The 11,405-nt window shown below is 37.8% G+C and overlaps 1 protein-coding gene across 3 annotated transcripts; it reads left to right on the top strand.

Annotated features, from left to right (window-relative positions):
* The first annotated feature begins 1,181 nt into the window (after positions 1-1,181).
* Positions 1,182-7,274, top strand: pigr (polymeric immunoglobulin receptor). Of its 3 annotated transcripts, none has more exons than XM_035670855.1 (8): positions 1,182-1,335; positions 1,972-2,316; positions 2,416-2,497; positions 3,153-3,379; positions 4,411-4,507; positions 4,940-5,028; positions 5,165-5,229; positions 5,348-7,274. In XM_035670855.1, exons 1-8 carry the CDS (start codon positions 1,287-1,289, stop codon positions 5,420-5,422), a joined length of 1,029 nt encoding a protein of 342 aa, XP_035526748.1. In that variant the 5' UTR covers positions 1,182-1,286; the 3' UTR covers positions 5,423-7,274. The 3 variants fall into 3 exon arrangements, with proteins under 3 accessions (XP_035526748.1, XP_035526750.1, XP_035526749.1); XM_035670857.1 differs by having other exon boundaries at positions 4,940-5,003; XM_035670856.1 differs by having other exon boundaries at positions 4,414-4,507.
* Positions 7,275-11,405: the final 4,131 nt, after the last annotated feature.

The raw sequence follows: 11,405 nt of genomic DNA on the forward strand, positions 1-11,405 counted from the left end.
TAACACTGAAATAATAAAAGCAGGAGATAGATAAAGATAACATACGTTTGTTAAAAGAATAGTCATACATTTTCCAAAGTAAGCGTATTCACTTTTTTGCATAGATTTAGGTTGATGCCACCTTTATGTTTGTACGCTAAATATGAAGCTAAAGCCCAGGGACGAATAGCTTAGCATAGCACATTGCCACCCTATATATGGTTTATTATACCTGTACAAAAACCTGAGTAACGAAAAGATAAAGTTATGGTTTTACGAGTTATTTGCCACGTAAACTTGATTAATTGTGAACTTAAGTGGTGCTAGAGAGTTATCTTTAGAATATATTTTGAAGCATACAACAGAAATACAATTTCAAATACAACATTTTTTATTGATTTTTAAAATTTTTCACACATTTTGCATTAGTGGTAGTAAATTCAACCATACTAGTCACTAACTTTGTTTGCCATTTGGTGCCAGGCAGTTAGCATACAGTAGGTTTATCCAAGCTCACTGAAAGCAGCTGCCTGTTTCACGAGAGCATTGCGGACTGTAAAACCAAAACAATAAGCTGAAAAACGTTAAAATACCTAAGACTCGACAACCATGCTAACATTACACTAACTAACAACACAGCAACAATGCTAACATGCTGATTTTTAGAAAGTATGTTTGCCATGTTCACCATCTTAGTTTAGCATGTTAGCATTCTATTTTTGCTAATTGACACTACAAGGACGAATGTACAAATGTATGATGAAGAAATAATAATAGTTTTTAAAATATTTGGTCATAAACCAAAGTATTGGACAGAATATAATTTTAACCTGATGATGGCGCTATATGAAAGTCAGGTGATCAGGAAGTGATTACAAGCTCAAGCTGAGGGGGAATATTATAATGTTCACTCTACATTCAACAGACATGCATGGCTAAAACTATTGTGCACCTTTAAGAATACAGGTTTTTACCATCCTTAAATGTTTTCACTGAGATTTCAGGCTGAAAAAACATCAGTTTGTTCGCCCCTTTTAAAACATTTCATGATCTGAGAAAAAATTAAAAGCTGGACCCATAGACACATCATGGTATTTTACATCAGTGCTCCAGTAAGTGGATGCAGCTTTTGGGTATTTGCTAAAAGTATTTCTTACAATTGGCACTTACATGGTTAAAATCTGGAACATCTGGATCCAACTTATGGTCACATGACAGTGGGCAAATAGGCTTTGCGGAACCTGGATCCTGTGTTTACATACGTCAGGGAAAAATTCACTTGGTCAACTGCAAACTGTCTGTGAAACATGCCGAAGCCCTTCATACTCGCCCTCAGCCTGTTACCATGGATCCCAGGTAAGAACTGTGACTACTGGGGTTATATGCTTACAAAGGTTGTACAATAATTGCTGAAAGAAAGAGTTCTCAGGATGATTAATGTCTATTCTGCAGACCCTTCACTTTATTATTGTGCTTTTGGCAAATATTGGCGCTACATTTTAAGATGTTTCTTACACTTTACTTCTTTTTAAGATTTTATTACTTGTCTGTATTAATCATTTGTTGAAGACAAACTAAAAATGTTACCATTTTCTGTGGGAGCTGGACATAGAAAAGTGTTTGTTTTGTTTTTTAATCTTCCTAGCTTCTGTATACTCTTTGCCCCTTGGCAAGAGTATGTGTGATGTTTATTTTGTCAGGTCTCCAAAGGCCTGTTATAGGCCTGTTATATTTGTCTCCCCAAATCTCTATTATAGAGGGATAATCCAATTTTGGAATAAGACGTATGAAGAGGGAAGTTAAAGTTGTAAAAGTGTTTTGTTACAAAGGAAACTGCAACCGTAAATGTGGCACAAGTATTGCTCAAGGCCACTTTCCCCCAGTTCTTCAATCGTATGAGTGTCCGCTGTGGTTTAATGTTCTGTTCTGACTACAGCCTGACTGAAAGTTCAAGCTAGTGTTCAACATTCAGTCATCTCCTCTTTCCATTAGCCTTCCTCTGCAGGGTAACCACCATGGGAGAATATTCAGTCCTGGAGGGAGAATCCCTCATAGTCCCGTGTCATTATGAGCCTCAGTATGCCAGCTATGTGAAATACTGGTGCCAGGGGAGGATGAGGGAGTTCTGCACCAGCTTAGCCCGTACAGATGACACCCGTTCGGCCAATCCAGTTGAGGACAAAGTGAGCATTTTTGATGACCCAGTCCAGCTGGTGTTCACTGTGACCATGAACAACATGAAGGAGGGGGAGTCTGGGTGGTACATGTGTGGCGTGGAGGTAGGCGGTATGTGGAGCGCTGATGTTGTCACTTTCACTAACGTCAAGGTCATTCATGGTGAGTAATGGAGTGATTTTGAATTGATTAACCGTTATTGATGCCTGAATGCTTATTACAAATGCAAGCTCTTAGCTTAAATTGATTCCCTTCCTGCAGGTATGTCAGTGGTGAACAGCCAAGTGAGTGGGGAGGAAGGGAGTAGCGTCACAGTCGAATGCCTCTACAGTGAGAGATACAGGTATTTGATTGGGCTTTTCATCATATTGCAATTGTGTCAGTTTTATTTACCATACACCGATCAGCCATAACATCGTGTGCACCAGGGCACCTTGACTGGTCTGCAGTCCCATACCAACAAACTGTGATGCACTGTGTGTTCTGACACCTTTCTATCAGAACCAGCATTAACTGTTTCAGCAGTTTGAGCTACAGTAGCTTGTCTGTTGGATCCTGTCTCTAGTTCACCTTGGAGCTTTTGATAGGTAGTGACCACTGCAGACCGGGAACACCCCACAAGAGCTGCAGTTGTGGAGATGCTCTGACCCAGTTGTCTAGCCATCACAATGTGGCCCTTGTCAAAGTCGTTCAAATCCTCACGCTGCCCCATTTTTCCTGATTCTAACACATCAACTTGAGGACAATGTTCACTTGCTCCCTAATATATCCCACCCACTGACAGGTGCCATGATAACCAGATCATAAGTGTTATTCACTTCACCTGTCAGTGCTCATAATGTTATGGCTGATTGGTGTAGAATCCTCACTTGTAAAATCCAGCATTTATAAAGCAGTAAACCTGAGAAACATGGTTATTTGTTTGGGATTTTCAATTCAAGCCACACTCTGATGGACAGTCAACCTTCACTGACTCTCCTGTGACTGCTTGTCAACAGAGAAAGTGAGAAGAAGTGGTGTCGGAGTGGAGACTGGAGCTCCTGTGTGCTGACAGGTTCTGACGGGAGCTACGAAGACACTTCAGTGGCCATCAGCGATGACAGAACTAGGACTTTCACTATAACCTTAAAGGACCTGCAGTTGAAAGATACCGCCTGGTACTGGTGTTCTGCAGGACAGGAGAAGATAGCTGTGCATGTGGTGGTCACACCTCGTCCCTCGACAAGTAGGTTGACCTTAAAGCAAATTAGATCATAATTATTAGAATCTTTCTTTGCATTCAGTGGGTATCTAGACTCTGTTAGCTAGTGAACCATTCCTATTTGATTCATGCACAAGATTTTTTATTTAAAGCAGCATTATTTTATTTTTTTGGGCATTTGGGGGCCCCGGAACATGCAAACACAACATTATTTACATACACATATTATTACTTTATAAAGTTCAAATGTAAGTTTTAGCAAACAGCCTATTTTCACATCCCTGAGCAACATTAGCATTCATGTAGAATTGTGAATCTGTCCCTTTGGTGAATGTTGACCTTAGTCCAATACTCTTTTTAGCTGTGACCAATTAATTTTTCATTAATTTATTTAGGCTAGTTTTTGTTTTGTGAGTAACATAAAGGGGCTACAACTTGCATTTCCTTGTACAATCCTGTGTTATAGAATAATAAATAAATGAACACTGTATCTTGTAATTTAAAGATTTTTCATTCTGGACTGTTTTTGGACCCAACAGACTGACTGATGCTGCCGTCTCTAGAGTCTACCACTAGCATAGCTAAAAATACTGAGATGTGCACCTTTCAAAATACAGGTTTTTATGACCCTAAAACATTTTTAGTATGAAAAAACATCTGCTGAAATCTATTGATCCTAGCAGGTGCAGACCAATCCTTGTGCTATGGGGAGTTGGTTAGATAGTGATCTTCCAATTGAAACTCCTGAATGTTATTGAAAACTATTTAAACCTGGTATTGTAGATATGAAAAGAGGCACAATTTCCTTGACTATGTGGCCTTTTCCCCACGTCAGTTTGCGACTACTGAAATGAAAAGCGCTGTTTTAGAGATCAATATGTGATTGTGACAGATGGCAGGGGCTCTTAGGTCTCCAGCTGTATAAGGTATTGATTATTATGAGTCACTTATCAAGAATCTTGATGTTATGAACTGTGCAGGTGCTGCTACAAACACTATTTTGCTTATAGTAGTACATAATTTTTTAGCTTTGTGTGTAACATCTTCATCTACAGCAGCGGTGCCTACGACATCCCCACCAACACCAACTCAGTCTGATGCACACCTGCCCCCACCCATATCCATCACCATGGAGTCCTGGAACACTCACAGGTAAGAGTGAAGCACCTCTTTATGATTGTGGTTTAAAAAGCCTTTTTTTCTTACAGTATTTAATGTAAATCTATTCTTAAAACATTGCTCAGCAGTGGCAGTTACGCCATATGCACCTTATCGCTACTGTTTTTAGATAAAACTCCTTCTGGGGCACACTGTCCATATTTGAATCTAAATTCACACATTTAACATAAAGCGTCAGTCCTTTACAACACCTTCCATGTTTGCACACTCACACTATTAACCATTACTGGTGCTTTTCTATACTGTCACGAAGGAGTTCATTCAAAGCCAAGTGCAGATAATGATCATATCATTCTTGCCCAGGAGTATGTATCTGTCATCATCTTGGCCGTCGTGTTATGTAAAAACAGATGCAGCATAAGCCTGAGCTGCTCTTGAAGCTGTGTCTATGTGTCTGTGTTTTAGTCACATCTTGGAGACCTTGGTGGTGTGTTCTTGTTTAATACTCCTCGTGGGCATGGCCATACTGGTGAGAAAGTTGTGGAAACTGCACAGTAAGGCAATATCTTATTCCTGTGAATATTAAATAGTCAATTTGGGCAGAATAATTAGATTAACATCCTCTGAAATATTTTACAGGCTTTAAATATCTTTGGGTGAGATGTTTGCATTATTATCTGTGGCTTACAGATCCTCCATATCCGGAGCAGGATCCAGTGCTGGGAGAAGTTAAGTTCGAGAAAGGAAGGATCAATGTAAGCCCCCATTAAAATATCTGTCACTATTCTATTACACACTATTTAAAAATAAACACTATTTTCAAGGATATGCTTTAGCGATTATCATACTAATTTTTCTTTCCGTCTCCAACAGAATTACTCAGGGGATATAGGTAATTCTGCTGTCATCTTCCCAAACAGGCGATCCCAGGACGTACATATCGGCTGAGCCTAATTAGCACAGTGTATTGTTTCTCTTTGCAACTGAATGTAATTTTTGTGTTAGTTTACTGCACTAACGCATGCTTTATTTCCACTGTCTTCATAACACCACATTTAAAGACATTAATGATGATTTCTGCTTGCTACGCTACTTTCTATATGCAACTGGTACAGGTTGAAGATCTTGTAGTCTCCTGTAATACAAATTTACAAAAATATAATTATGTGCACTTTGGTTAGAAGCAGTGCCGTAACTACCACTAAAGACACTGAGGTCATGTCGGAGTTTACATTTTTTGTTTAAAAAACGTACACATGGCATTTTTTAGGCCAGTTCCACAATTTCTTGATCGAGTATATTTAAATTTAAATAAAAAATTTAAAAAATACAAAAATTAAGGGAAAATAAAGTAGTAGTGCTGGATTATACAGGTCCATTATCTAATGGATCTACGGAAAAGAGACTATGTTTGTTATTGTAATTTGAGTTTAACTTGGAATAACTAATTTTTGGCCACAAACAAGCACACACAAGTGACCTTTTCAGTCAGTATGGCAAACTTTTTAGCTAATCACACATACAGCAGATATGAAGAAACATTATCTTTCATTAGGAGTCGTGTTTGTGTCCCTCTGATGAATGTTAATCCATATTGTCGACTCTTCTTTTAAACGTTGTCTGATCTCCGCCAACTCCTGTGGGAAATATGTGGCTCTTTAGCGGCCGAATGCTCCACTATGTTTACTAACTTAGCAAAGTAGCTAACCATGTCTGTCTGCCATTTGGTGCGAGAGTAAAAAGCTGTAGGCCGTAAAACCACAACACAGTAAAAAATACGCTACGAAGCTAGAAGTAGAGCTGAGGGGAAAAGTATAGTGATAGTGTGATATGTACATTTTGTTTTCCAGAGGAATAAGGTAGGTAAGTTATCAATCTGCACAGACCAAAATACCTCTGGGCACAAATGGAGGGACCTACAACCAAACAGCAATGAAACATGTGTTGAGCGCATTTGGTACATTAAACTTACCAAATGTCAGAAGTATGGCAAGCACACCTTTCTTATTAATAAAAGTTTAAAGACATCAACATCAACAAACATCAACTCATGACTCAGTATCTAAAACCATGGTTACGGCCCTGCTCGAAGTCTACATATTCACAGTATGTAATGAATTGTATTTTAATTGTATGAACAGTTAACACCAATCATGCTACTCAAGAAACAACATACCCTTCAGGTGTAGTGACTACAAAGACCATGAACACTGACTACAGCTGGTTTAAAGTTGGTGAAAGTTGTTCTCAGATCCAAACTGCTGTTTGTTGCCTCTGAATGTTGCAAAGAAATTCTAATGTGAATTAATAATATGTGCAAGATGGTAAATCTGTCTGCATGGAAAGCCCGAGGGACTGACAGAAGCACATTTTCAGTTTTGGTTGATATTTTAGTAGAACTAGACCGCTGTGTTTATTTCATAACAAGATAACAATGATGGCTAATTATTAAATTTAGGCATGAATACACTCTACAACTTGCGGAAGCAAATTCAGATACACAAACACTTGCGAGATGTACTTATTTTAAGAAAGAAGTGAGCAAACGAAGACAGAAACCATTAGGAGGAGTTCACAAATGAGAACAGCTCTACATTTCATGCTTGAACTGTCTGTTCTCGTACTGAATCTCAATTGACGTGTTAGAATTGTAAATTGAACAAGCTAATGAGACCACCAAAACAGCAGTGGAACCAACTAGAGCTTAGAACTCTTAGTAATAACTTTGTTTCACCTTCATATGAGGAAAGGCCATTTTCTTGTTTGTGAATGTTTGGAAAAATAAAATATCAAAGCTTCAGTGCTCCTTTGTGGTGTCATGTAGTGCTTTTTTGGTGGCTGTAAATTCTGGTCTTTCATGAGCATAAAGCTGACATTGTATGACTTTAGTGTTATATCTCTCTTTATAATAGCCATATTACATGATATGTAAGGGAAAAAATGACTGCATAATATTGCCACAGAGGTTAGGACAAGAGACAACAACAACAACAATGGGTGGCTGCTGTTAGCAATACAGTCTTTGTGCTCAGTGACTAAGGTAACAGAACAGCTTTTATTTGATGATGGGTTTGAATTACAAGAAATGGAATTATTTTAACCCTCCATTATGACCACAGTAAAAGACTATTCTGCATTCAGTTACTTATTATGAAGTCGACTGACTCATCTGTACATTTATTTATAATGCCATTCCTCCAGCATCTCTCTACCTGCGTCACAGAGCTCATTTGCTTTTGCAATCATTACCTCATGACACAGGACATATCTGTATCCTGTTCCTAATGTATGGACAGAAATGGGAAAGAAAGGCTTCATGTTTTCTGCTCCATGCAGCCAATTGAATTATATTTGACAGAATTCAAGACTACTGTAAATGCCATGGTAAATGACTCCTTTGTTAATCATGTTTGTAGTTTACTTTAGCCTTGTTTTCATATGGTCAAATGCTTTTTGTATTGTTTAATCTGGTTTTGAATAGTTTTGTCTGCAAATTAATGCTGCAGTCTTGGCCAGGTCTCCCTTACAGAAGTGGTTTCCAACCTCAATGGGGCTCAACTGGTTAAATAAATGTTAAATTAAAGGTTCCATTAGAGCAAACAGCAGGGTAAAACGATTCTTTAAGATACCACTACATCATTAGTCATGCTATGTGAATAGGGATTTTTCTTTCATTTCATCCAATTATAATGAAACTTGTTTGTGTGAAATAACTTTTATGCCTGTAATTACTATTTGCACTGTCCACTTATAAATATTTTCTTTTTAAAATGTCATGGCCAGTAAGCAATATGAAAGCCATCCCCTCATTAGCAAAATTACCAAAACACATCCCCTTTGTTAGGATGTGTTGAGATGGTTTGTTATAAAATTGGTTGATACAATTACCAGGCTACTTCAGTATATGTGGCACTGAATCATAGTGCAAGTTAGACATTAGGATATTCTGAGGAAATTTTCTCTAAGTGGACATATTTGAACTTGCATTTAATGCCCCTGCCCTCTATCAGAGAGAGTGTGGGGGCAGAAGGGTTAACTGAGGTTTGAGTCCCAGAGTCCCATTCATGGCTCTGAAATATCAGTGGCCTAACTGTGTATTGATAAATCAATGGAGCTGTCCATGGTATTGAAGTAGCAGACAGATTTTCGCCTTTTCCTCTCAGTTCTGCCCTTCTGTCAGTGTTGTCTTAAATCAATAATATTCTCTAAACCAAGTTTATAGTGCAGTACTTAAAACCGGTCTTTTAAGCAGGGTGCTCCAATTGGGCCATCTCCCCTGTTAGAAATGAACAACCTACTGGTCATGGTAGTTATTAATTGTAGTCCTCATTTATATAATAAATATTAGAATATTTGGTCATTTACAGGGGGATTTGTCATTTTTTATTTAAAGATTTGCAGTAAGACGTATGTTAATAATTGATTAAATCATGTAGAAGGTTAAATAAAGGCGGAATGAACAAAATATTTTTTAGAAAGTCTATACATTACCGACTGTTAAGGGTGAAGCTGGTGTATATCTGCACTATCACGAAGGTTTTTAAACATATTACGATCTCTAGGTGTCTTTTTTTAAAAGAATGTTTGAATATTTATACACTATAATAATATATTTTATTTTACTATTTTCTTTTCTACTCTATTATTTTTCAATTATATTCTGTTCTATCCTACTCTTTATAGGCCACTCTAGTCTAGTTGGGTTTCACCACTGTTTCGATGTTACAGGGACTCAGTCATTAATCTAAATGTGTTTCAAGCGGTATCATTTCTGCCACTAGATGGAGGTCAACCCTGTATGAAATATGTTCTTTCTGTTATGTATTGCTGTTGCGTGAGTGTGCCTATTCATGCACAAAAATGCTTTTATTCCTGGACCAAATACCACACACATTCTGTAGCAAAACCTGAAAAAAAAAAAAAAGAGGCTGTTGCTTGTCGCCACAGAGCTCTATACATAAAAATACAGAATTTATACTTAACATTTTTGCATTTGTGTATGTATGTGGTGTTTTTCCATTCAATATGAAACCATTTCAATTCATGCCAGCGTATTTGTGCATTAGAAGTGGCATTGCTTTGACTGTTCCCTTGAGTCGACAATCAATACATCTGTGTTCACCTTGTGTGCAGCTGCTGCAGATAATAAGGCATCAGTGGGAAACATGGACGGCCAGGATGAAGGACAAGCAACTATTCTAGCCGCGTGACAGTTTTTATGAAGGCCAAGTGTTGCACAAGCATGCATAGCCTTCATTAAATACTGCACTATTCTTGTTCTCCCACACCCAATTGGACAGGAGGATTAGGATGGCTGTTAATTAGGACAAAAGTAACTTAATATTCATAAGCTACCTGAAAGCTTGAGATACTGATGCTTTGGGGATGATGGTGCCTGTCCATAAACCAGTGTAATAGTAATAGCAGTATCGTTCACATGATTTATATTGTTTTTTTAATTGACTAAAATAGTAATTTATCCGCATTAATTTTTAGCATGTTGGAAAGCATGATTCATAATTTTATACTCTGTCTTTGTTCTGTAGCTATATCACAGGTCCATAAGCTGCGTGGAGAAAGAGGCATAATTTCCCTCAGTGTTTCTATAGTAACGGTAGATTAAAAGCAAAACACAAACAAAATGAAATGGCACCTACTTGCCAAATCCTGTTCAACCATAAGATCCACTGTGACTTACCAGAGTGCCTCCCACCCGCTGAGAGAGCATGACAAGGCTGCAAATGAAGGGCACAGATTGGTACTGCTCTGGTGCTGCAAATCTCAACTCCCCTGTGTACATGATATCACTGTATCACTTAACGGTAGGAGGCATCACATGAAACATACAGTAGAAATACTGTGCTCCTACAGAATTATTTAATTTAACTGAATTTAGTTTTTTTCACATCTGAACACACCAAGATTGGAAACAGCTAACAAAATGACTGAATGAATGATTTTTTAAGATGAGGATGAACATTTATTACAGTTTTGCTTGATTTATCCTAGCTTCGACAAGGACCCAATGTGCAGACTTTCATTCTGTAAGCAATAGAGCTAAGAGCAGGGGAGCACTTTGAGACAGAGAGGAGTTGCTTTAAAAAGGACAATAACACCATATGCATATACAGAGGTATTCAGTATAAGCTCATTATTTTCTGTCTGAAAAAGAAAATGCCCATCCTCTATATGATACAGAAGAATGACAAAATAAAACCAATGGGGGATGCGGATTCCAGTGTGCTTGTGTGTAGTGTTATTAATGTCTTTAAAAGGTAAAACCAACACACAGTTTTTTCTTTTTCTTGGCACACATTGATTTTATAGTCAATGAGGCCCTAAGATTAATCACTGAGGTACACCACAATGCACCTTTCCAACGCTAATATGTTATTAGAATATAATATGCATTATTAGTGTACAGAGCCAATGAATGAGAGGAAGTCAGTGGTATTCTGCTAAAATACCAATGAGGTTTTCCTTGCAGCTCAGGGGATGCCATGAGATTAGAATGCCTTTTTATTTAAAATGCTGCATGAATAAGAGCTTTTTAATGTCAGTTTGATTTGAGATATTTCAGTGTTGTGCTGCAGACTGAGGCCAGCAAGAAGAAAGGAAAAGGCATATATACTGTCTGGGGTAAAGGGTAACACTTTCTAAGTCATAAGTAACTCAAAATAAGAACCAATCCAAATGTCATAAAATGTCACTATTGTGATTATTATGTTGAGCATGAAAGTTCATTCTTGACTTGGAAAGAAATGAAAATAAAATCGCGAGAGTTTGTCCTCTTCGTGGACAAAAAAGCAAACATGGGCTGATGAACGACAGTGAGGGATGAGGGTTGAAGGAATAAGTCAGCAAAAAGGGTCCTTGAGTTGTGTTTTGTGTGATTCTTTTGTGTTTGTATCCTTAGAGAGGGTTAAGCTTT

Source organism: Morone saxatilis, unplaced genomic scaffold (assembly GCF_004916995.1).
Source record: "Morone saxatilis isolate NCDOM2014 unplaced genomic scaffold, NCSU_SB_2.0 Contig23, whole genome shotgun sequence".
Taxonomy (NCBI): domain Eukaryota; kingdom Metazoa; phylum Chordata; class Actinopteri; family Moronidae; genus Morone; species Morone saxatilis.

Bases quoted from the DNA above. Each gene is read 5' to 3' on its own strand.
- pigr (XM_035670855.1), top strand. From the start codon at position 1,287: ATGCCGAAGCCCTTCATACTCGCCCTCAGCCTGTTACCATGGATCCCA. The intron at 2,317-2,415 runs GTGAGTAATGGA...CCCTTCCTGCAG, and splicing joins TAACGTCAAGGTCATTCATG to GTATGTCAGTGGTGAACAGC. The intron at 4,508-4,939 runs GTAAGAGTGAAG...TCTGTGTTTTAG, and splicing joins GAGTCCTGGAACACTCACAG to TCACATCTTGGAGACCTTGG.